Genomic DNA, 26,665 nt, shown 5'->3' on the forward strand with positions numbered 1-26,665 from the left:
TGGGTAATATAAACCAAAACAACATGGCGGCTGCTTCGCTGCAGTCGATGAAGAATTTCTGGAAAGAATTCAACCTTCCAGAACTACAGGTAATAATTATATTAAAAACCCTTTATTTTATACATAGCCAGTTTATTTTGTACAACAGGTGCTAAACATTCTGTGATTATTATTCGATTTTATTGATATTTTACGAGTATAAACGTGAACGTCAACATTGCATTTTTGTAGAAAACTTTGGACACGACAGCAACAGAGCTCGCAGACCGTCAAGATGAATCCGAAACATCAAGAAAAAAACTGGTAGAACTCAGTCGTGATTTTAAAAAGAATACTCCAGAGGTAACTTTTAAGTTTTAGCACTAAATAAAGTAAGGTTTTGGTCATGTCTTTGCTTGCTTATGGTGACGTGGAACGACAAATTTAATCATGTCCTACGAGAAGATGGAGTTGACACTGTTAACTTATTTATGGAACAAACACAGTTTGTTTATTGTTGCTTCTTTTCTGAATTGTTTAGGAATTAAGGAAAAAAGTGGCACCATTACTAAAGAGCTTTCAAGCAGAGGTTAGTAATAAATAGGGTTGTCTAAATAACAAAATGTAATTATTTATTATAATATCATTATTAGCTTAAATAGCTATTAAAAGCTAAGAGTATATACTGTATTTAGATATTGATTATGCTGAATGGATGATGTTGTTGATATTGCATGATGTTAGATGTCTTAAACTATAAATGTTTTCATTGGTACATGCTGATCGAGACAACAGTCGCGACAGGGAAATCAGGAAGTAGACTACTGTTAATCAAATAGACCCCATTGCAGGATATTCCCAATGCAGCCCAATTCAGAGGACAAAACAGTAGAATCTTACTCTCATGAGAACTGAAATTAATTGTTTTGTCCTCGAGTTAAACAGCTCTAAGAATTGTCGAAAGCGGACTATAAACTGTTTACTACCATTATCGTTGAAGTGTGACCAGCCAAGTTTGGTGTCTTGTTCAGACTAATGCTTCAATGACTGTCAATCAAGGAAAAGTTCTGCAATATGAAAAAAGTCTTAAGGGAGATTTAAGAATTAAAGATTTCAGAGAGTTAATTATTTAACAGGCTAAAATCTCCCTTAGAATATTGTTAATTTTTTAAATATTTCAGTTCTTTGATTGATTGACAGTTGATGAAATGCTAGTCAGCGAATGAGACATCAAATTTTGCTGGTCGCACTTCAACAATAATGGGTATAATATACGATGTAAAACTCAAATTAGGTAGAAGATTGTTATTGTTTTACACTTTCACTCAGATTGATGCTTTATCCAAGAGAAGTAAGGCCTCAGAGGCTGCATTTCTTACAATCTACAAAAAACTTGTTGATGTTCCAGGTAAAATACATACAATGGCAAGTTAATATTGGAAATTATTAAAGTTCTGAAAAACCTTTTAAAAAATTTCAATTTTTTGTGCGTCAAAAATGAAACTTATGAAAAATTAATGGAAATGAAAACCTACTAGTCAGAAGGAAACTACAGATTTGTCCACCTTCTTCCCACTTCCTCCCTCCCACCCCCTTCCCCAACTTTCCCCCCACCCCCATACCACTTCACTCTTCCAACCTATCCCTCGTCACTGCTCTGCAGTTTTATTTGATAAGTAATGAATATTTGCCATGATAGTAATTTTCTTTTTTGTTAGATCCATTACCTGCTTTAGAACAAGCTCAAATTCACCAGCAAAAGGCTTCAAAAATCCAGGTAAATATTTACAAATTTTTTGGCATTTTTCTCAGTTCGAGATCTGTATTTCATTATTAATTATGGGCTCTTCTCAAAAGTATCATGGATGTAAGGCTAACATGGAAATACAAAAGAAGTGCCACATATTCCAACAAGAAAACCATGATTTCTTTTGCATTTCCATGTTAGCATCAAATCCATAATATTTTTGAGAAGGGCCTGTCGTGGATATTGAAATCAGCTCATTGAAATATTGGAATATTCTTTGTTGTGGTTTGCATAGGACTACGAAATAGAAAACAAGAAACTTAGAGAAACTTTGGATGAGTACAATACAGAATTTGCTGAAGTCAAAAATCAAGGTAAAGTATATGGTAATGTGTGATAGAATTCCCCACTTGAATATAGAATTGTTAGCTTCACAAAGTGAAAGTGAGGTAATTGAGAACCACTATATACCATCTTTATCATTAACATCATAATATTACATGTATTATTCACTTTTATCTCCATAATATTACGATCATCATTCTGAAAACAGCATAACTACCATCATCATCATTGTTGTTGTCATCATCATCATCATCACTATAAAGTACATGTAATCCTTTTGTAATTATGGCAGAGGTTACAATTAACAAGTTGAAAGAGAAGATCAAGGAATATGAAGAAAAGATAGAAGAAAGAGTGCAGGTAAGGTCATGCTGCTTTAGTTTTGATGATGAATGATCAGCTAACTTGTATAAGCTTGCAGATGATCATTTGCTTAATTAATTTCTCAATGTTAGCTGGTCTAAACCTGCCTGCTAAAATAGCTAGTGCACTATTTTCATACAGCTATTTCAAAAAAGATCAGTGAAGCTTTTGTTGCGTGTTTAATACTAAGCCTGGAATATATTGTGAATCATATGTAAATAATGTCAGAAAAGAAGAAAAAATGCTGGAAAAACGTGCAGACAAAGTTTGAAAAAATTTCCAGTATTTATTGCCCATAGTTCATTTTGGGCTTATCCCAGTATGCAACACGAAACATACGACAAAATGCTCACCAGTACCTTTTTTGATATTATAGCTGTGTGCCATTTTTTATGCTATTTTTTATCAATACATTATGATTTTTTATAACTCATTTCATAGTCTAAAGTCAAAGAGAGAGAAAAAGAATTGCAGAAAGAATTTGCAGAAAAAGAAAAACAGCTTAGGGAAACACAGGTTTCTGTGGCACGTAAACTTGGTGTTGCAGAACACAAGACAGCAACACTACAAGCTGGTGAGTAGTATTTGATATTCTATTCTTATGCTATGCTCTGCTCTGCTAAGCTATCCTATCCTATCTCATTTTCAACAACTCTTTTACTCCCATCCCACCCCATCTTATCCCATGCCATCTTATCCCATCCCATCTTATATCCCACCCATCTTATCCCACTCCATCTTATCCCACCCCATCTTATCCCACCCCATCTTATCCCACCCCATCTTACCCCATCTAATTTTATCCAATCCCATTTTATCCCTTCCCACCTTATCCCATCCTATCTCATCCCATGCCATCTTATCATCTACCATCCTATCCTATCCTATACCACCCCATCTTATCCCATTCTATCCCATCCCATGCCATCTTATCCCATCATCTACCATCCTATCCTATCATTTACCATTGGTCTCACCATGATACATTTAATTCTCATTTAGCCTTGGATAACACCCAGACAGAGCTGTTTGATGTCAAAACCAAATATGATGAAGTGACTGCTGCAAGGTATACATATTTATCAAAATTGTATATTAAGTTCCTCATACAGGGCAGATCTGGGAGGGGTTGGGGGCTACCAAGATCAAATATCTAGTAGAGAAATAATGAACCCCATACAGTACAGGTGTTTTTTTAGATTTTTTGTCTCTTTTTTAGAGGGAGGGGGTTTACCAAACTACAGTCCTTTTCTGTCATACAAAAATTGCTTAATAAAATTAATGTCAATGCAGTATTCTTACTTGTCTCTTCTAAAATATTTAATCATATTTGAATCTAATAATTTTCTTTTTCTTTTGAATTTCTTAGATCCTCAGAAATTGAAATTTTAGAGTCAGATTTGGACAGAGCTCAACAGGTACAGTATAATGCAATTAGACCTCAGGTCTCAGGTGCCAATCTTTTAACACCCGGTACATGACTTGAAAAAGGCAGAATGCGTGCTTCTTCACTAATGTTTTGATCATTTTTATGTATTTGGTTTGTCTGTTTGAAGAATTTAAATTGGCCTTAACAAATGGCATCAATAGACCATTTTTGAGTTCCAAATACTGCTTTGTTCCTTGATTGCAGACACGATTACTTGTTTAGCTTTGAATCAGTGTCTAAATATTCACAAATACCAACGGCAACGGTAAAGTAAAGAATGTACAACTTCAACAATAAAACACTTTGAAATTCCACAGCCCTTCACTGGAACACATAATTACTGTGCACAACATCGAGACTAAACCTGAGCAACAGAGAAACTAGAGCGTTTAGCTATAATTTTTCGTAAAAGATTTTTGAAGATAAATGTTAAATATTGTTTGTCTGTAAGTGTTGGATTATCAGTTTGTTTATCTGTTGATTATTTGTTTGTTTGTTTATTTGGCTACTGGTTTTTGCTAACTTGTTTTATGGTTTCCTGCTTTTTGTTTTGTTTGTTTGTTTTTCCTCTTTGATTTAGGGATATATTTTTTGATCGACAAAAATTGCATAACAAGACAGCCTTGTGATAATAAGTTTCTTTTTTCTTCTTTTCAGAGAGCACTATCTGCTGAGAGAGAACTACAATCCGTTAAAGAAGACCTATTGGACAGGATACAAGTACTATCTCAGGTAAATATATTGTCACAATATTATTTTACTTTTTCTGATATCGACCAAAAATTTTATTTGTCATTGATAGTTTAATAAATGTTTGTTATTTTTCAGGATACAAGCGATCACAAGAATACAAATGTGGTATGTTATCCTTATCAAATAAATTGAATCTATAAATCAGACATCTTGCCAACAATCTTACATAATCTCTTCACCATCATAAATACTTTGAAAGCAATGGACCTTCAGCATTACAAATTTTCCACAAGGCATTTAAGGTATTTCCTGAGAAAAGAGAATTATTTGATTTCAAGATGTGGTGATCATGTACTGTCAAAAGTATCTTGGACAGCATGAAAGTGGAGCAAAAGAGTCCTAAAGTGTTACCTGAATGGGACAAAAGTATATATTTTGGTTTTAACAATTTTCTATTTCCACTTTTGATAGACAAATAATTGAATATATATAAATTTCCTTAATAACAAATCACTCTGTAAATCACCCTGTAAAACAAGAAAGTAAACTAACAAAAGTGAGTGTTACTATTGACATTAATTGATAAGTGGATTAATCTTAATTTACATGTATCTTCTGGAAAACTTCTTTAGGATGCAGCAATTGATGCCATATCCAGATCAACACTTGAACATGAGCTAACAGCCAAAGAGAGACAGGTCAGGATAAATTGAACTTAAACATGATTATGTACTGTATGTCATTCTGAGTGGATCAACCTCTTGGAAGTGTCACTATCAGTGAAAGTATGATAAAGGAATGTTCAATGCTTAGCATGCATGTGCAAGGTTGCTGAAGGTGTACATGTAGCATTGCATTCATAACATAACCACATCTACTGAACGTACTGTAATAAGCTGTTTGTTTCATGCAGATCAACTTATATTTTCTCCTCAACTTATGCGCAGCATGTGTGCAGAAAATGAGCTGAAATTATTCAAAATTTCCTTCAACATATAAATCGAAAATTTATGAGAACAACAATGTTCTAAAAAAGGATGTTTCAAGATTGAGAATGATTTTGGATGTCAGTGTGCCAGTGCGCACAATCACAATATATGTTTGTGCTAATCTTGTACTTCATGATGCCGACATCAGTCGCCCGACTATCAGCGGTGTGTTGGCTGAGTGTAGGCTGACTATTGGCTCTGTGTTGACCATGTATTGTCCAACCATTGGCCATATGTTGAGGATATTTTGGTTGCTATATATTATATCCAGCCAATTAGCCAATCATGGCCATGAAAACAAAACCTAAAGCAACAATTTGTTACTGTTCTTGTTATGGCATCCCTCTATCAACTGTAAGTTATAGAACAGCATAACAGCATTTTGTCAATGACTTATAAGAAAATCTTGTATGTTATTCCAGATCTCACAACTAGTGAGTGATGTTCAACACTTGCAGGCAACAATAACAAGATTAAAAGATGGCAATGCACTTGAGGTACATGTTCATTATTGTCTTAGGGGAAATGGTCACATTTCCTATTAGTGTAAATGACAAATAGCCCATTGAACCAAATGTTGTTTTAGCCATAAGTACATTGTAATTAATTGCCAAGCATTTGGGCATGCATTAGAACCCATCTAAATGACTTAGCTGGCATGCGATTTGAAGCATTTAGTTTAGAATAATGTAAGCAACTATTCTTTCGTTTTTAGGTTAACAGACTTGAAGAACAAATCTCAGCCAAGACATCTTCCTTACAGGCTCTAGTAAGCACTTTTGTTTCCGCTTAATCCTTTTACTACTAGAGGCTAAAAGGGTCCAACACCGGCTCTTCCTGGAACATAATTAGGGTGTTTTTTAGTTCTCAATATCAAAATGAAAAAACATATGCTCAGTAGATATTGAGGTCTTATAACACACATCAAAGCAGTTGATAGAATCTGACTGGTTGATGATCCAAAATGCAATAGCCCACAATCTTTCAACACATAGAAATGTATGGATGGGGATGGGTAATTGAAAAGCAAAAATGTCTTTACACTGGCCACTTTTGGCTGCTGTAGGAAAAATGTCACATTTCCAGTTGGCCTCTTTTGGCCGCTCTAGCACGGAAAGAGTTAATTAAAAAACATGATTTTTTTTCATTAACATAATATTTGGATCATTGGAAGAAATGCAATGTTAGTAGAATGGAGTTTATGTTAAATGTTAAAGTTGGAAGGCTGTCCTCCCTCCCCCCCCCCCTCCCCCGCAAGAAAACTCTATTTTTGGTCAAATATCCAAAGGTGTAAGCCTCAGCTCCATTGCCTAGTATGTGGGTGTATTGAGGTGTTTTTTTTTCAATGTCCTCCTCTGCTATTGTCTTTTCATTTCATATTTCATGTTGTCCACAGGAACAGAGACTCTCCCATCAGGAAGATTATGAAGAAGTCAAAAGAGAACTAAGGTTTGCAGTGAATTTGACCGTTAATTAAAGTTCTACTGCTGATTGGCAATCATTCCAAAGAGAATGAAATAACAAAAGACACAGTGGGCATTTTGGATGATGTACCCAAAAATGACTCATGACAAGTATTGTATTAAAATCATCCAAGATGGCAGCTATTAAACCCAAAAACACATCCACACTAACAGTCACTAAGTGCAGACACTTTTTCTTGGAGCAAACAAGCCAAGGACTTTTTATGCTCAAAAGATGTTAACCTGTTGTTGTTCAGCATATCCACGTCACACAAAAAAGAAAGAAAGAAAAGAAGAAAAAAACACTTAATTTCCTTGTCATTTAATGAAGTATCATTTACCAGAGTTTTTTCTCCTTAACTTGATTTCAACAGTGTCCTTAAAATGATAGAATTCTCCACATCACTTGAAGAAGAGGAAATTAAGGTATGACCACAACATGCTGTAACATATATAGAGGTTATTTACTGGCCAGGAGGTTTGGATAGAGAAAAGATGTGCCCTAGATCTTGAATATACAAGACCACTCACTTTTCTAATTTATTTTAATAGTACTGGACTGGAAAAAATAAACTGTAGTAACATGGGAAACAAAGTCTTGCCAACTCGTTGTAATAATTACAAATATTATTCTGTTGTTTTTTATTCCAGGAAGCAACACCCAAATCACTGGAAATACAGTTTATGGACAAAAATAAGCGTAAGTAATTGGCCTATGTAATGTTGATCTCTCTTGCGTAGAGAGAGTGCAAGACAGTAAGAGAGAAGTATGCATCTTTTGTTTCTTTTTAGTTGGCTTTTGTATGTGTTGCATTAATATTTAAAATAATCTCTATTGCTAGGATTACAATCTGAAAACACAAATTTGAAGGTGGAAAACTCTGAACTATCAGGTATGGAATCTTATTATTTGAACCACAGCTCTAGTACATGGTGCAACAACTGTTGCTTGTATTGTTGTTAGCCACCGAGGCAATGTCACAAGAGTGTCTCAGAAACATTTCCTGCAAAATTAGCCAAAACTAGCAGTTTACCAAAAACCTAGCATTTGAAACCTAGCATTTCATTGGCTGAGAATGTCATGCATCTCAACTCTGCCTATGCAATCCTGCTGTGTGTAACTGTTGCAGAAGTTGGTATGTGCAATTTCCTGGTTGCATGCAACATTACTTAAGACAGTTACACCATCTGTCATTGGCTGAGAATGTCATGCATCTCAACTCTGTCTAATGCAATCCTGCTGTGTGTAACTGTTGCAGAAGTTGGCACATGCAATTTCCTGTTTGCATGCAACATTACTTAAGACAGTTACACCATCTGTCCATACCTTAATCTTCAATATAGTAGTTACTAGAGTTACTTGTTTTTTTGCTGGCACAAAACCGTACAATTTTCCATCCATCGAAACCTACCTTGTCAGGATGGCAAATTTTACAATTTTGCACCACCATGTGATTGGGAAACACTGTAATAAAATATAATTAAGAATGCTAAGTGATAAAACCTTTGATTCACCAACAAGATTTATTCTTTTCTTTTTTTTTTTTTTTTTATTGATACAAAAAAAATGTATTTGTTTTTATTTGTAATGGCACAAATTTATACCACTGACCAGCAAGATACCAAGATCTCAACAGACAGTACAAAGAAACTGCACATACAGTATCTGAACAGAAAGAGCTGATTACACAACTGGAATGTGATCTACTTAGTGTTAATGCACTACCTACAGCATACCGTGGTCAGGGGGAGGTATGTAGTCTGTTGAGTTCCCTTCATACATTATAAATCCAGAATAAGTGGGTCGCATTTCCATCCATTCCATTTCCCTTTTTTGCATTGCCATTCCTATCATATCCTTTTTTTTATTTATTCATTTAATCATCCATCACAAGTTGCCCATCAAGTCCCCATCATAAATCAGTCGCATTTCCCTCCCTTCCGTTTCCCTTCATTTCCTATCCTTTCCCTTTTATTTTATTTATTCATTTAATCATTTTTACTCCTTATCATGTTTGTTAAGGGACAAGCAAGTCCACCATCAGAGACAGAGTTAGTGGCCACAGCTGTTCAACACACCATGTCACCAACTTCAGGTCAGTTCTGTGTCAGTGAGTCTGTTTACCCCAGAGGCTGCTTCTAAAGCACAAAAGAGGTAAAGCGGACGAGTGTGACTCTGGCTTCTTTTGTGCTTAGAAGCCCAACATACTGAAAGAAATACAATTTTACGTCCCTTCTAACAAAATTTACATTGCATGGTGTGCGCTTCTCAGTGGACCTAATCCACTAGTCCATAACTTTATGGACTGTATGCTGACGTGATTGGCCTAATCCACTTGGGCATAATGTTTTCCCAATTCAATCACGTGTCATTCCCTTGAAGATAAGATTCTTCGTTTGAGTTGTATTCATATTTATGTATCTTCTATTATGCGCAACTGTTAAACAAAGAAATGATACTCTAGGGAATGACAGGTGGTCATAAATGGGAAAACATTATGCCCAAGTAGATTAGGCCAATCACATTAGCGTACAGTCCATAAAGTTATGGCTCCACGCTTAAGCATGCTAATTAACCAATAGAAGCGCGCGTTATATAGTTTAGCTATGTGGCATATTTAAGAATGTAGCAACTAGCATTATCAAGGAGTAGCCGGTCAAATGCTAGTGGTGTTTGTATTGCTACAGATGAAAGCACTGACAAATCAGCCGTTGATTCACTGCTGCCTATCGTCGCCAGCCAGAGAAAAAGATTTAAGCTACGTAACATGGAGCTAGAAGCTGTAAGTATATACATAAACAGAAGGGTGTTATTTTGCCCTTCTTTGAAGCCAAGACCCAGACACGTTGTGGCGCCTTCCTTGGCATCTTCGGTAACCCAGGGGTGAAATTCTGTCGCTCATTTCTAGCGAGAAACGAAACGAGTGACAGAATTTCACTTGAAAGTTGGCGAGGATGCTTCTTCGGGTACCCCGCACAGTTTACTCAATTCAATAGAAGCAGCAAAAGACCCCAAGTTATACAATAGAACGAAGATAACAAAGAATACAAAAGGCGTGCGGTAATTGCATCTACTTCTCATGCAACGTTGCCGGCAACGTACTACGTTATCAAATCTACATAGGACAACATAGAGAAAGAGGAAAATAAATAGGAAAGCAAGTAAACGATAACAGTTTTTTTGCTCTTTTTTCTTGTTCGCTTGAATTATTTAGCACGCTATTTTGGTCTAAGAATGCAATAATTCAATAATAGATGTTTATTTTTTTCTTCTGATTAGTTATGTCATTACAATTGGGTTACCTGTGGTTTCAACTTCACCTGTATTGTAATGCTAACTGATTCAAATCTATTTAACAGCAAACTCGTCATCAGCAACAGCAGATAAGTGTCCTTCAAAATGAAGTAGACTCCTTACGGTCTGATAATGTCAAACTGTATGAAAAGATCAAGTTCCTGGAGAGCTATCCTACAAAGGTGTGAAGGGGAAACACTTGTTGGAAGCATAATTCATAATTGGAAAGGGAAGGGGGCTGTATTGATTTTAAGGAAGAGCAAGTAGAAACTACTTTTGTTATGAAAGGAAAATACTTAATGTAATGACTTGTGACTTCTCTTCAACAAGCATAAGGAAGCATGATTCATAATTGGGGAGGGGCGGGGGCTGTATGTATTTTAAGGGGAAGAAAGCAAAAACTACTTTTAATATGAAAGGGAGACTTAGTGTAATGGCTTAGTGACTTCTCTTCAACAAGCATAAGGAAGCAAAATTCATAATTGTGGAGGGAGGGCTATATGGATTTCAAACAGTTTTTTTTTTCAATTAAATGTTCAATCATGAAATAGAATGAGTATTGAATAAGTTTTTGGTCTTGCGTTTGTATTTGCGCAAATACATAAACACGTTAGAAATGCAAATCGCAAGTTCAAAATAAGTGAGCAAGATTTTATTCCTTGCGCTTGTGTTTGCGCTGGTCGTTTGAAACAGCCATAACCATTAAATCACAAGTATGCTACACAGAAGTACACGACGTTTTATCATGACCCATATAAAGGTATAATAATATACTGATCATTGATGTCGTTTGTCCGTCCCTCAGGGCTCATCGGCCAAGGACGACGAGGCAGCATTCAGCAGATATTCATCACAGTATGAACAAAGACTGGATCCATTTGCAGCCTTCAGTCAAAGAGTAAGCAAATACTATCAATCTTTCAACCAAACCTTGAACTGAGGAGAAAACCCCTCGAATCAAGGGAGAAACGTAACAAATTCTACTTACATGTGATGCTGAGTCCAGGTATCGAACCGGATGCTATATGCATATGTAGAAGCGTCTTTTGTGTAAAACCGTTTTATTCTAATTATCATTTCTTTATTCTTTGTAGGAAAAACAGCAACGATATATGGGCCTTAGCCCTCACGAGAAAGTCACGCTAAATATGGTATGGTTGATTGTAAGATGTCCTAATTCTACACAAATAATAACTTATTAAAAAGTGCTAAATATTTTCACCACTAAAAACGCCGAAAATGCAAATATGCGCGAATACGACTTTCCTTTCCTCGCACGGGAAACTTTACCTAATATTTTACTTCCTTGCGTCAATATGGGCTTAAAGTTATATTTTACACTTCCAATTCCTAATGTGGGGTCATTTTGACAATAAGATAGCAAGTGAAGTTGTTCTAGGTCTTTTGATCGACCCCTCCCCTTCAGCGACACCAATCCTCTTTCCCCGCACGCTTCCTTGTATCCCGTTCATCGCCTCAGTTAGTTATCCTGTCAGTCGTCCTAGCTGTAGCTTAACTAAGTCGAGACAATGAGCGGAGATTTACAAGTAAAAGTGGTTTACTTTTCAATATGTTTCTTGCCCTGATACTCTAGTAACATCTGTTAGTTTTCTCTCTTCGTGATATAGGGACGCTTCTTACTTGGTAACAAGATGGCACGTACTATATCCTTCTTTTATTTACTTCTGCTACACCTTTTGGTATTCTTGGTAAGTTCATATTGCTTGCGATTCGTGGATGCTGAAAACATTTTTACTTACACAAGACAAACGAGTGGTTTCATGTCGGCCTTGTTGTAGGTTAAGAACGATGCAATGAAAATGTCTGAGAAAATTCTTGTTATTCTTTTCGTTTTTTTATAAGGTTCTTTATAAAATGGCTCACACGGAATCATGCAAAAGAGACACTGCATCAGAATGTGCTAAAAGGTTGGTTTTATTCTCCTTCTCCTTTAACCTCCTCCTCCTCCTCCTCCTCCTGCTGCTGCTCGTGTCTACAGCATTGTTTTTCACTTGGTATAATCTTGCAGTTACCATTATACCACACTCATCCGAGCCCTCCTTGCTCCCACCTCAGTGATGGGTTCCAAACAATCAACATCCTGACCGGGCATGTATATCATAAATACTTAGTTTTCTTTGCATCATGGGTTTGGTTGCTTTCGTTGTAGGGGTTTCAGATAAAACAACCGTCAGGGTTACCTTTGGGGTCTTGCCTTGTATGATATAAAATATATACTCAAACCAAATATAGACGTCTTAATGCGCATGCATGTCTATGCTTTATTCTCATTGTTCTTTCTTTTCCAAAGGTTTGCAGAACATATGTTGAAAGCGCACAATCAACATTAATGTGACGCCGGTTCTACCAATCGTTATGTATAAAGCATCCCAAGATAAACTTTTATGTCTAGAGGTTTTAAAAATATTTGTTAGCATTAATTCCCTCAAAGTGGTACCGAACACATCAATTCTGGGGTCTTGGCTCATGGACTATGACTAAACACTGAGGTCGATAATACGGAACAGACAGTTGGGCATTCTCTACGACTGTACAACCTAGAAGAGTATAGTACGGGGAATTATTTGGTGTACATTAGGTAGGATCGCACAAAACAATTATTTTCAAGAGAATAGACATGGTGGCCATTTTGATAAATCGTTTGTTGCATATCACCAAAATGGCCGAAACTTGCAACTCATAGTTTGCAATCATTGCCAAAAGAGTGAAGAAACAAAGACATGGCGGCCATGTTGGTGGTACTAAGAAATAAGGCTAATAAGAAAGCTTTTGTTAAATACAACCAACATGGCGTCGGTGCACTCTTTTAAAGCACCTCTTTTTTTGAAAACTGTACCATACAGCCTTGATAAATGATGCTCTGTGTCTGATAAGTGAACCGATGTATGACAAATAGTCAATCAAAACTAAAATTGTCTGGTGAGAAGCAAGTAAGCCACGCGGGTACTGTTACATATGCTATGTAAATGATGGCTGGGAAAATAGACTTTGAAATAATCTTTATATTAATTTAATACTATATCAATGGCAATAAATGATGTCCAGAAAATTCCTTAGAGTATCATTTCTTTGTTTCACGGTTGCGCATGAGAAGACACATGAATATGGATACTTCTCAAACGAATCGTATTCTCTAGGGAATGACACGCCCAAAGTAAAGAGATCTGTAAATTCGTTTGAAGTTGATTACGAACCAGAAAACAGTTTCCTTTCTGACTTGAATTTAATTTATGCACATTTTACAGTATATATATATTTTTTCTTTTTCTGCTATCCATAAGTTTACTTTATTCAATAGTTCCCGGCGCCATCTTGAAAGGTAGCCATACTTTTGCATTGCAGGTGAGACGAACGGGGAGCTTGCACTGATAGGGACCTTTTTCAACACCTTGGACAATTATTCACATTTCTCTATCATTGCAAGCTCACCTTTCGTCTTGCTTCAATGCAAAGGCACGGCTACCCTTCAGGATGGCGCAGGGAAATGTAAAAGGACCTATTAGTATTTATAATTACCAGTATTAGACTGTTGTTTAACCTGCAGCTGATAGCCCAGAAAAGTTGCGAACACTTTCCTTACTTGTGCAATTCGAACTGGTTATGAGAATAGCTAAAGCCATCCTGGCTGTACTCAAATCTGTTTATGCGATCATCCCTTCCTCTGTGTAAAAAAGGGAATTAGAAATTTCAAAAAAAAAAAGATGTACAGACATTTAGTACATATGGCGTCTTGAATAATTTTTTTAAAGTTAGGATGTTGTTAATGGCGAAAGCAATAGTGATATTTGGGTACCAAACTTCATTCTCATATTCTTCATGAAATGTTCATGAAGGAAAGGGCAAAAACATACGTCCATAGGCTCCTTTTGAGTTAAAAGAAAACAGGGTGCATTGTGGTCTAGCTTGGGTAAACACTTTTTGTTCACTAAGTTGACTTGTCCCTCAACCTCGCTTGTATACTTCCCGCTGGATTTTTTGTTTGTACCAAAGCTAGACCAAAATGCATCTTGATTTTTTGAACTCAAATATGAGCTACGAGTAAAATCACAGGTAGCCAAAGCTCTAAAATTGTTCTAACTTCCGTTTAACATTGTTTTTACTAACCTTCGCATAAATCACAGGTTTTGGCGCAGCTATCCATCATGTACGGTTTCCAAATGCTGTTTTTACAGTAACCTTTAATTAGCCATTGAACGCACTTGGCTTCTCCAGCTCTGTCGTAACAACCTGAAACTGTAATTCCAGAATTCGTTGCTAATATATGTTGGCTGTAGAGAGAATCAAGGATGGCGTAGTACTCGGTTTGATTCCTGGACTCGATACCACATTTTGTAGAGTTTGTTAGCTGTATTCTTTCATTAGAAGGTTTTCTCGGGGCTGTCTGGTTTTTTCCTCCCTCCACAAAATCTAGCCCGTTAAATTCCAACCGAAAGGTAGTAAATCCCGCCGTAAGTGATTCTACGTAGAATTCAAATAGAAAAAAAAAATCAAATTCAAATTAATTGGCAATATTTTGCACTCCAGGGTATACAGGTAAAAAACGTCAACAGGTTTTACAACCCACTTGATAAGGCAACCGATTGATTGAATCAGAATTTTGAAGTTGGTTTGATGCTTACCAGGGCAGACTCCACAAGACTTTGGACAGTTCTTCTCTAAAAACGTCCTGGTGTAGTATGCACCACTATTCGAACACGATCCAGGAACAGCAAACTCTTTGCATGCATGAGGATATGTGTCCACACAGGCTGGTACGTAAAAATCAACCAATGGTAAGAGCGCGTTTTATAATTACAGAAAACTGTACGAACGAGGAATAATAAAGACTGGGTCGAGTTGGTATTGCAGTGCATTGTGGGAGTGTTTAGGGGGCGAAATGGACGCCATCTTGGAATTATTTCCCCTGAAACAGCCACAATATGCCACCCAAATGCCATCCAGGTGTTCATCTCAACCTCCGAATGGCTAATAGGGATGCATACTTCATTTTTGTGTTTCACCAGGCAATCGATCACTGGTCAACACATGAATAACAAAGGATTCTGTCAAATAAAGTATCGTTGTACGGAATTGTGCCTGCACATCTTTTTAGCATATTTTTTTCAGTACTGACATCTACATGAGATCCGCAATATATTACAATGCAACAAAACCTCAACCAACCTTTTCTGAAATCAGCTATATATTTACACCAAATTGCAAAATCATTGTCGGGTTCAAAAACATAGAACATATATGCTAAGACGGAAATGATACATGGGAAGTACGTTAATTACATGTATCTAGTGATACAACTCGTAGAATCATGGCCGTAACCAGGGGTCTTGCATGGTGGGAGCAAATGAAATGAAATGGAACAAAAAAAGATCCAAAAGAGGCGTTGCACCATCACGTGATGGTAGCCATGACAGGAGGCACAACAATAGAGTCGTTCTCCCCTGTGAAACTGATTTCTTTCTCATATAAATCACATTAGACCAGATTCAATTGTTCCTGCCTCCTGTCATGGCTGCCATCGCGTGATGGTGCAAAGCATCTATAATGATTGAGCGAACCTTCAGCTCACACCCCTTTGGTTACGACCGGCTGATAATGATCATAAACTGTTGCACTGTAAGAGTCTTTTATGTCAAATCAATACATCAGAAGATCAAATTATGTTATTCATATTCCCAGAATATCTTTTAGACTCGGCTTCTATATTATGTTTTGAGCCCGACAATAATTTTGCAGTTGCGTGTGTTTGACAAAACTCCATAATTCTTGTCGAAAGTTAGTTTAACTTACGTCTACATCCCTTTTGATCAGGTCCAACGGCAAAATCCCCATCCCAACAGCAACCGTATCGAGAATTGAGGCATTCGCTTTTTGAAGGAGCAAAGTGTTCTGTTAATAGAAGTATTTTCCAGTTATGTTTAATAAACGAATAGCGTTGTTTCAGGTTAAAGAATACGAGGCTACAGTTCCTTATTCATCCCAGTTTAGACAGGTACATCATTGAACAGCTTATATATTTTTCCTCTTGATGAACCTCCATCAATCAGCCTGTTCATCAGCTAAATCGCAATTTTTCGATACGATTCTTTTTGTCTGACGGCACAGATGGTCGAGGGATGATTGGCTAAGGTTAAAAAAGAGATAATTTTTCCCTCATTACACACACATGGGAAATTCTTAGCACGCCCATGTTAATAAATATAAACTTACTGCAAGAGCCGCAACTGTAAGGGCATCTTTCTTTCATCAAGGCTCAAGCCTCGGCGACCCTTTTTCCTCTTTATACACACACTTGGGAAATTCTTAACACGCGCATGCTAATAGATATAAACTTACTGCAGAAGCCGCAACTGTAAGGGCATCTTTCTTTCATCAAGGCTAGAGTCTCCGGGGACGAACATGTGCCATTCTTTTTTGACTCGGGACATCCATCAACAAACACATCGTAGCAAAGCTTAACTAAGGGATAACATTTGAATGTAAAAAGAAATGTCTTTGCGAAGATAAGTGAGAGAGAATAATAAAAGAGAACTTGTCAACGCTAATCACCACTGCAAGTGCAGCACTGACGAAGCCCAAGGGGATCGAACTAAAAGCATGTGAAGGCATCTCTGGCAGCCGCTATACTGTCCATGTATGACGCCGGAGCACAGCTCTAACCGGTTTGAATTAGTTAGGGTTGATTTGAGGGGAGGGAGAAAAGACCGGAGGGAAAACTCTCGGAGTCAGAAAGAGAACCAACCAACTCAGCTCACATGGGTTGACTGGGATACAAACCCCGGACCTCAGAGGTGCGAGACGAGCGTTTTAACCACCACGACATCCTGACTCCCCTAAAATACTATATGGACCGTTAAAATTCGCCTTGATCCAGCGTTTTCCCATTCCAGACAAGGTGTATGCTAGGGTATCGTATTTTTGTTTAACGGTTGCGCATGTCAAAAAACTAAGATATGGATAAAACTCAAACAACGAACCCTATTTTCAAAAGAATGCCATGTGTGAATTGGGTAAACATTGCATAAAGACTTAAAACATCTGCAACTTACCTGCGCATCCCTGTTCCCTTGGTCCATCAGCGTTAGTCTTGCCATCGCGGCAGCATCCGTATATCCATTGATGGCAGTCTAATAAAGGGACAATAATATAACATGATGCCACTGAACTGTGTATGTGTTGTGAGGGGACATGATTCATAACGAGGGCCTTTCGACTGAGGATTACTTCTGCGGGAAAGGGATCAGCATGCACGCTTTTTACCATGACTGACCCTCAAAATCACGACCTATATGGGTAATGAGAATTGGCGCATTCACAGCACACATGCACCAACCATGGTTACAGTCTCTCAGTTCCAAAAGCTATATTTTCTTACGCATAGGGATAGAGTAAGGTATAGAATAGATCTATTTACCACAGAATCCGCAGTACTTTGCGCAGTATTTCTCCATGAATGGTCTGTAATTTTCATTTAAACAGTAGACTCTCTTGGGATAAACATGACAAGAACGAAAGAGATCCTTACATTCACTGACTTCCTGTCCTGGAGAAGAGAAGAGATTAAAGACATAAGGAAGGAATATGAATGGCCACTTTGACGCTTCGGAGGACGTGGCCGCATGTCTGTACTATTAGAGACCTTTAGATCCGACGACGAGAAAGATAACGAGTACAAGTACGAGTTTTTAACTTTTAATTTGAAATTAGATTGAATAGATTGAAACTTTAGATTCAGTGTTAACCACGTGCACAATGACAATTTTGAAACTCGCACTCGATCTCGCACTCGTCGTCGGATATAAAGGTCGCTATCTTTTTGTGGTGTGGCAAGAGAAAATTGCGAGCCAATCAACCTATCAGAAACGAGTATTCTTGCGCGCCCAAGCCAAGGTTTATAAAAACGTTTTTTCCCCCAATAATACCAATATGACCTTGTCGAGACCGAATATTGGCGGTCAATCTAATGTTTATGATAATGAAATGATAATAATAATTTATGATTTTTATCTGCGCCCTTTCTGTAATATCACGGGCGCTTACAATCACAGTTTGAGGTGTAGGCATGCTGAGGGTGGACACGTAATAATATTGATTATAGAAATGTTAATGATCGGTAAAAAAAGTTTGAACTTCTTATATATTGGAAGGCTCGATAAGACTTTAGTGACGCTGTATGCAAATGGCTTATGAGGGCTGATTAGAAACTTCGCCACGTATGGAAGGGTTTCTTATATAATATAACCTCAATCTGCATGAGACAAAAACAACGTCCATAGACGGACGGAAAATAAAGATTTTTTCCACAAGAGTAAACACCAAGTGCCCCAGGCAAATCTGTTTGTAAACACACATTAGCAAGCGTGCTTTATAGCAAGCATAATTTCTAACGGTTAATGCTACTTGAAAAAAGCCTTTCAAGCAGAAACAAAACAAAAGAAAACTTAACGGTATTCGAGAAAACACTGATAAAAAACTAATCACGATATAGGAACTGAAAAGAATAGATTATTTACCGTAGATTAAAATGTATAAATATGATGGTTTTTCTGAGTAATATTGGAGCGAAGGAAAAAAAGGAAGAAAAGAAAAAGTAAAGAGATGTAATATATGACTCCTTTCGATCCCTGATGCACATGCCTATGCAGACTTGTACAATGTTTCCACTCAATTATAGCTTCATCTTCAGTGGGCATTTTCTAGTTCTTGCTAGATAAAATATAATTATAGGCAGTTCTGAAGTGAGAACGTAGCTATATACTTCTAGTTTTGGGAGACTTGAAGCGGTTTGTACAAGTTACTGGTGAGCTATGAATATCTCTTAGGTAAGTGCCTTAATTTTAGCATTTAACAAAACTATTTTCACTCCTGGATAAAGTCACCACGGATTTTTGAGCAGTGACTTTGTCTTTAAATCTGAATTATCCCTATTTTTTTATTAGATGAACGTGAGATGATAGATATGAAAATAATAATAATAATAATGATAATAATAATTTGTTCAGTAAACATATGCTGAAAGTTTTGCATTAAAAGTATTTAAACAAACTCTTCATATACAACTGAATCACGGTTGTGAGCTCAATGAAAATTTTATCAGTAAAGAATCATATATGGCTAATTAATTTGATGATACTTTGTACAGTTAATCAAGAATAAAATCCACTAAACTAGTCAAGAGTATATCGATACTAACCTTCGCTCAAAACTAACACAATTGCAACCCATGTTACAAGCAAAAATCGAAAATACATGATAGGTCCTTGGGCTGTAGAATGACTGTATCTGAGGAAGTACGCTAGAGTAAAAAGGCGAACTAGAGTATAAACTGTCTTGCACGTCTATCTTGTCGGCATACGCTGCTACGATTCCGCTTAGATGCTTTTCAGGAATGGCTTGCTGTCTAAATAATAGCGCCAAAAATCACTTGACATGCAATTGGTTAATGGTGATGTAACGACGCCGTTGGACGCGGGTTGACATTTGAAGTGGAGGCGAAAAATAACGGAAAAGCCATTCAACAGCAAATGTCTTAACATTTTTTAAGGGCTTTTTTGTTTAAAAGGCTGAGTTCTTTTCTGGTTTTGAACCATTCGAAAGCTAACGCCTTCACATTTTTCTCAGGGCAGTTGATCCTCTTAAAATATCTATTTATTCTAATCATTCATTTTACTATTCTTATTTTATTGTCAGAAGGAAACTCTGTATTCTCTAGCTATTTCCATATTCTTAGGAGAACTGAAAGGCCTGCGTGACTAAATGATACTTTATGGGGTTTCTGTGAATTTGGCGGCAAATTTCGCGCCATGAGGCCCGCACCGGGCCAATGGAGAAAATATTAGCACATATATTATCGAGATTCACATTTAAAATAACATATTCCACTCCGTAGTAAACAAGACTGCTAGTAGATTACAGTCAAGAAGCCGTGACGCTTACAATATCGTATTGCGTGACGATGAACGGCTAATAACTTTGAGCCCCACCACCTCGTGATTTTACACCAATTTTTGAGCTTGGCAATGTTCTTGATTTATAGATATTTAAAGATAGACTAAATTTTCATAACGAACATGCAACGAAAATGTTTTATTGTACACTTTCAAGAATTATATATTACAATATATAAATATTTACATTTTTGGGATGAATTTTCAAAAAATAGATAAGAATTATAATCATTTCAGAAAAGCACAAATTTTTAAGAAAATAGCAGTAAACTAATCAAAATGTTGAATATTCCATTTTTGAATCATTTAGAATCAATGATTATAGCATCAACCAGCATCATCTAATCTGAGCTTTTGTACCTCCAGCACATATTTCATAAATGATGACAGACAGTCACAGCATCTACTCCAATGCTCATGTGTCGAAATAAAAGGATGGGTGAGCAGCTCGTCAGCAGATAATCGATCTGCAGGATTATATTTCAATGTTCCGTTGTACAAGAAGTTTATCAAGTCTTCTGAAGCCCTGGATGCAGCCTCATTATTCATTATGGTGTAGCCAGACTTAGCCATGCTCACAAAGCATTGCATGCAGTCAGCAACCCGTAATGGTGGATATCCTTGGAACAACTCCATGGCAACAATACCCAGGCCCCAAATGTCGATCTATGGCAAGAAAATGAAAGGTGAAAAGGTGAATTGATGAGTATTTTAGAAAATAAGAATTCCATGGTCAGCAACAACTACGATACTGTTCACATCAAAGCATTGTGTGGATATGATATCAAACAATAAGATGACGTACAGTAATAATGCATATAACACTGAGTACGACGCTGATGAATGCATGTCCACATTACTTGCACGTGGATACATCACTTTTTTCCGAATTCCTATTAAACGGCCCGGGTTTAAGTCGAGGTTGGACTCCATGTGTTCATACATTTACTTTCTATTTATTAAGTCTAACCTCGACTCGAAGCCATTGTTTCGTTGCCACTCAATCGTAAAATCATCGTTTATGTGAAGTCATCAAATAGAGAAAATCAGACATAAGTCCGTCACTAAATCCAAGTAGTTCATAGTTTGATAGTATAACATTAACTAAGATAAAAATAACTAACTCCTTACTTCTTTGCCGTATGGAAGCTCATTTGCCATTTCTGGCGACGCGTACATTTGGGTGCCTCGGAATCCTGGTTGTATCGGTTGCGTCGTTCTCACCACTAGCCCAAAGTCGGCGATTTTAATCTGCAAACACATTAATAACGTTAGTGCCATCCTTTTGCTGCAGTAGTAAATGGCAACGATTGATTCTTGCCGTATATAAGCAGTTTTATGATGTGTTAGTATTTGACGCAATGAAAGAAAAAAGTCATTTTTACCTGGCCTGTGTTACTAATCAAGATGTTTTCTGTCTTTATGTCACAATGGATAAATCCTGACTGATGCAAGTGTGCAAGTCCTTGCAGGCATTCTCTCATAATGTGTGATACGAAGTATTCTGATAAACCGTTTGGAAAGTTGGACATCATCGAGTAAAGGCTCATCCCAGCCACGTATTCTGTGACGATGTACAAGAATCCATCGGTGAGGTAGCTGTTCGTAAGAGCGAGGATATTTTTGTGCTTGAAGGTAAGCAGGGCCTCGAGCTCCATCAGCAGGCTTCTCTCGTCTGAATGTTCAAGCGAGATGGTCTTGATGGCATATTCTTCGCCCTGATCACGAAAAAGAAAACCAACATGTTAGGGATAATCATGATGTACCACTTTTTTGCCGGAGCAGAGTTATGACAGGCCGTATAAACTTGTGTTTCTCACACTTTCTATCATGAGGTCAGTACCTGTATTTGTTTGTGTCTTGCGAGGTAAACCTGTCCAAAAGCTCCTCGACCAATCTCTCTGATGAAGATATAATGTCTGTCTGGATGGTACAGTCTATCACGATGGAAGTATTTCAGAACGCTCATCTGGTTCCCTTGCGGGTTCGTATGTTGCACACTCTTTTGTGAACTTAGTACAATATCAGCAATGGAAACTTGCCTTTGTTCACTAATAAGAACAACATAAGTGAAAATAAGAATACTAGGGAAAAAAGTTTGAGTATATTTTACACTAACATGTAGGAGCCTTTGAATGTGAGAAGGAATTTCTCGCAAACGATTCTCCTATGGATTATGCCAGTCCATTTTTTTGTAAATAAAGAAATCTACCCTTGTACAACTGTGGTTGAGACTGGCCTATAGGTTATAGTTTAACGATGATACTTTAAGGATTACTAAAAATTGACTTATAGAATTAAGATCGCTCGAAATAACATTTGGAATATATTTTTGTTATAATACAGTAATACAAAAGACCAAATCATTAGCATGCCTTTATTCACCTTAATTTTCTTTCTTGTATAAATGGTAGAGATCTTTTTGCTGGAGCAATTGCTTCCACTGATAAAGATCTTCGGATTTTGTTCGGCTCGGTTTTTGAGTACACAGAACGCAGTACACGTGGAGTGACATCCTGCTTGATTTCTTTTGAATTTGTTGTTGTTTTTGGTTTTTCATTTGAAGGACCCTGGTTTGTAGGTTTGCCTGAGCACAGTTTGTCCTCGCAAGGTTCCCGTGCCTTAGTTTGAGGCCTTTCCTCAGCCTGAGGATTATTGGGCTTCACCTTTCTTAAACAGAAGGTCTCTGTAACCATGAAATATAAGCATAGTCAGTTTTTCTGCACAAGTTTATAACAAAATCGAATCATAGTAGTAATAATGTTGATTGAATTCTTACTCTTTCGCCTCCAATAACCTCGAATGTTATTGTTAAATTTGAATAACTCCTTTTGAAGTTGATCCATAGTAATCTGAAATGAGAAAACTCACTATTTTAGTAGTTATTTTCACAACTAGTGCATCTATCGGCTACATTTTTTCGTTAATCATGTAATTTGATTACTTTAAACTTTGCGATTTTTGCGAAAGATAATATGGAGCAATTTAATTATTATTTAAATTTTTGTTTTGATTTCAAAAATATGTAGTGAGATTCAATATATAAAAATGGCAATGTGACACAAAGGTAAAATTACTTATTGCGCGCAAACCAAATCGATAACATTTTTGGTGGTGAGCTACGCCCTTCAAATCTAAGTGAATCAGACACTTACCGGTTCTGTTTCTTGAACTTTTGGTTTACTGTACGCGCACCCCATCTTTTAGGACTAAAATTCGTAACTCAACTTTTGTTAATAAGACTATTTCCTACGTTTTTATCGCAGCGCAGAACAACAGTGTTTCTCGAATGAAGAAAACTATACGAATGAGAAATCGCGGAAGATTTGTGAAGTCATAGTGAAAAACTACGTATTTGCGCGCGCGGATCTTGACTGGTTCCCAGGTCCTTTTGTAATGAAGGCGTTCATTGATTTGTGGCCATTCGCACCCTACTACCCGGTCAAGAGGATAATGGTAGAAGAGAAGGTATAACGCCTTCCTGCTTTAATGTCGTCTGGTTTTATTTCTTTAAGCTTACAACGTCTATTTACCTTATTTGAATCGATCCAGCGAAGAAGCAATGGGTTTCTTTCGTTGACTTTTTCTGAAGAAGATTTGTCGATGCATCTTTTCTTGAAGTACAGTTAACATCCATATTTTATACTGATATTTCGCTGTCACCTGAATATATTAAACATATTTGTAAACCGTAGACAAGAGTTTTACGAAGTTCAAATTCTAGTTCATAGCTTCACTTTTTATACATATGGCCAGCTTGCTTCAAATTAAAATCAGTCGGAATACAGTAAGAACTTGCGTTTTTTCTGTACTCAGTGTCGAAAAGTCAGAAAAATTGTTCTCATTCGATGTAAATCAGTTCTAAGAAGCTCCTCGTTCACTTGATTCATGGGAATGTGTTTTAAAATTATCATTTGTTTAGCCAAAAGACACGAAAATAGGCAAAAAGCATTATTATTTTTATCTTCAGTGTTGGTAAACTTTGAATTGAGTATTAGAACAGGTTGAATTCGTTCAGTTTTCTAACAAGGATAACGGCTAGCTTTTTCTCTGCACTTGAATTTTTATGCCGTCTTTGCTTTGAATTTCTGGTTTGCGAAAGAAAAAAATGATTTTTGATACTTCAAACTATTTCTAAATTAAATTCCCTTTCAATAAAAAACTGAAAAGCTGAGCAACTCAAACTTACATGACTTGCAGCACGCACAGGAAGACCTTCCAACGCAGTTCTCGCGTCCATCAATTTTACTTTTCGTTTTTCCACCTCTTTCATATCTCATTGTCTTGTCATATAACATGTTTAAATGTTTCTTAAGTCTCGTTAGTTCGGTCGATACCATATTAAAACATAAAGCTTCTTTCCCACTTTTTTTTAGATGTGTTTGTGATAATTTGACGAAGAAATGTCATGTTTGGTTTACCTGTGGTTGTACCACAATGCCTTGCGTATCTTCATTTAGGCGGTTAAAAATGGCAGCTTTGTTGTATCTCCATGTGTCATGAACTAAACGGCGATTTTAGGGGGGGGGGGGGGGGAGGTTTGTAAGGTATATTCTTCTTCTTATTTTTTAATGAAGGTTTTTCTTCGTTACTTATTGCAATAGAAGTTTGCCTACGGTGTTTTTTAAATGTTATTTCTCTTTCACTCTTTTAGAAAATCTCGCCGCAGTTTAAGGCGCTAAAGGAGAAAAGACCGTTTTAGTTCCTTCAGGTAAGCTTCAAACCTAAAAATCCAATTTTTCAAAGTTTATAGCGAACGTCGAACCACATTATGGTCAACATGGTAGCGAGTTCATAATAAACTAATGATTAAAAAGCAAAGCTTTGAGAGGTTTTACAGTTCACGTTTTATATATGCGCGACCAGTATGAATTTCGGGAAGTGAGAAGTGGTTTTCAAGACTTCATGTTAAAAATTCAAATCTCCAATCAACTACTCCGATATTCCATAAAAATTAAGTAAAAAATTTTTGAACCCGCTATCATGAATGATTGTGAAATGCTAAAAGTAATTTGAATTGCTGGAGTGTTGAGCGTAGTTGGCGCCTTTTTAAATAGTCACGAGGCAAACTCTGAAAAACTGATTTTTTTAAAAAAGTTCTGAGTAGAATCAGGAAATATGGCTTAAAATATTGGTATCATTGTCCTGATAAAGAAAAAAGCTGTTTCCATCTCAAAATTTTTGGTTTTAGTGGTTTAATGATTTCTGTTGGCCCTCGCTCCTGCAACATGAAAACGAGGCTTAAAACCAGTCAAAACAGCATACAAACACTTAGCTTCATACATGTGGAAATGCTTTTATGTTTCCACGTGAACATGAGGCTAGTCAGTCGCTTGTCAGTGCAGAACAATAGTTATTCAAATTGGTCGCCATATTTCGATTCAGTGTATAATAGTTCCATCAGACAAGTTTTAACACAATGTAGCTTTACATTCGCTGTAAAAACGATATTTGCCATGTGATAGCCATGCCACAGGCATCCCGCATGTATGAAATGTGGCTGATTTTGTCACTAAAAAAAGGAGGAAAATTCATGTTTGAATATTTGATTTATCAGCTTTAATGTTTAAAGGTGTTTTAATTTCACAGGCTATGGATATGTGGATTGTTGAACTAATTATAGTGAAGTTCAGTGTTTGTATGCTGATGCTTAAAATTCCTACTATATCAATTTATGGGTTTTATAATGAAATGTGGTAGCAACTGGAAGCTGTAATCAAAAACCTTTATTTACAGTTAAATGTACTTTCATATATCAAAATGTACTTATAACTCAAAGGTTCCTAGATATAAATTTATCTATACTATATCAATCTAAGTCCTTGGATGACTGTGATCTTTGAACTATTAGTGAAAAATGCAGGTATGTGTGCCTCTATGAACGTCTAAAAATTGCACATGTCAACTATTCCCATCAAAATATTTCAAAATCTATCCAATAAACATCGCATTTATCAAAAATCTGAAATAAAATTGATTCTTAATTTTGATAATAATAAATGGAGATTAATGCATGGTCGTGCGGAGATATGGAAGTTATATATCTTGGAGTGTTCAATTTGATATCTCACGAGTGAGTGCTTCCATACCTCCAAGCGGCCATGCATTTTTCTGTTTATTATGTAAGCCATAGCACATCTGTATTTATTTCAAAACAATGGAATTTTATTACATAAAACCGAGAGTTTATAAATACAGTCTCTAGTATACAAACCCAATTCTAGTTCAACTCTAGACTGTTCACTCTCGTAGGGTGGTTGGTTCATGTTCCTCACCGTTTTTCTTTCTGACTGATAGCAAAAATATGGACAAATACGAGTTGAGTTCTTGAGGGGAAATCTCTTTAATCGGTCGAGTCTCCTTCTCAGTTGTGAGAAATAACTGAATGAGCGACAGG

At 36.7% G+C, this 26,665-nt stretch overlaps 2 protein-coding genes across 2 annotated transcripts; one reads left to right on the top strand and one right to left on the bottom strand.

The window, feature by feature from the left end:
* Positions 1-7: 7 nt before the first annotated feature.
* On the top strand, positions 8-13,375 carry LOC116294743 (protein CASP). Its single transcript, XM_031702395.2, has 28 exons — positions 8-89; positions 232-342; positions 521-568; positions 1,309-1,387; positions 1,698-1,756; positions 2,022-2,100; positions 2,364-2,431; positions 2,876-3,008; positions 3,437-3,503; positions 3,804-3,852; positions 4,521-4,595; positions 4,692-4,721; positions 5,189-5,254; positions 5,968-6,042; positions 6,261-6,314; positions 6,942-6,994; positions 7,383-7,434; positions 7,660-7,708; positions 7,851-7,901; positions 8,624-8,760; positions 9,032-9,104; positions 9,697-9,791; positions 10,369-10,485; positions 11,109-11,201; positions 11,398-11,454; positions 11,932-12,012; positions 12,167-12,231; positions 12,615-13,375. Exons 1-28 carry the CDS (start codon positions 24-26, stop codon positions 12,652-12,654), a joined length of 2,022 nt encoding a protein of 673 aa, XP_031558255.1. The 5' UTR covers positions 8-23; the 3' UTR covers positions 12,655-13,375.
* On the bottom strand, positions 13,319-19,709 carry LOC116294744 (uncharacterized). Its single transcript, XM_031702396.1, has 8 exons — positions 19,515-19,709; positions 17,736-17,864; positions 17,371-17,448; positions 16,658-16,780; positions 16,112-16,210; positions 14,944-15,072; positions 14,429-14,557; positions 13,319-13,985 (listed from the first exon to the last, which is right to left on the bottom strand). Exons 1-8 carry the CDS (start codon positions 19,570-19,572, stop codon positions 13,966-13,968), a joined length of 765 nt encoding a protein of 254 aa, XP_031558256.1. The 5' UTR covers positions 19,573-19,709; the 3' UTR covers positions 13,319-13,965.
* Positions 19,710-26,665: the final 6,956 nt, after the last annotated feature.

The sequence above is a fragment of the Actinia tenebrosa genome, unplaced genomic scaffold, assembly GCF_029948245.1.
Source record: "Actinia tenebrosa isolate PJP-AT-01 unplaced genomic scaffold, QUT_ActTen_1.0 PGA_scaffold1__47_contigs__length_23844297, whole genome shotgun sequence".
Taxonomy (NCBI): domain Eukaryota; kingdom Metazoa; phylum Cnidaria; class Anthozoa; order Actiniaria; family Actiniidae; genus Actinia; species Actinia tenebrosa.

Coding starts and splice junctions, on each gene's coding strand:
- LOC116294744 (XM_031702396.1), bottom strand. CDS start 19,572: ATGTATTTTCGATTTTTGCTTGTAACATGGGTTGCAATTGTGTTAGTT. Junction 17,865..19,514: donor TGTGTTAGTTTTGAGCGAAG/GTTAGTATCGAT, acceptor TCTCTTCTCCAG/GACAGGAAGTCAGTGAATGT. Junction 15,073..16,111: donor TGATCAAAAGGGATGTAGAC/GTAAGTTAAACT, acceptor TTTACGTACCAG/CCTGTGTGGACACATATCCT.
- LOC116294743 (XM_031702395.2), top strand. CDS start 24: ATGGCGGCTGCTTCGCTGCAGTCGATGAAGAATTTCTGGAAAGAATTC. Junction 1,388..1,697: donor AAAACTTGTTGATGTTCCAG/GTAAAATACATA, acceptor CTTTTTTGTTAG/ATCCATTACCTGCTTTAGAA. Junction 6,315..6,941: donor CATCTTCCTTACAGGCTCTA/GTAAGCACTTTT, acceptor TGTTGTCCACAG/GAACAGAGACTCTCCCATCA.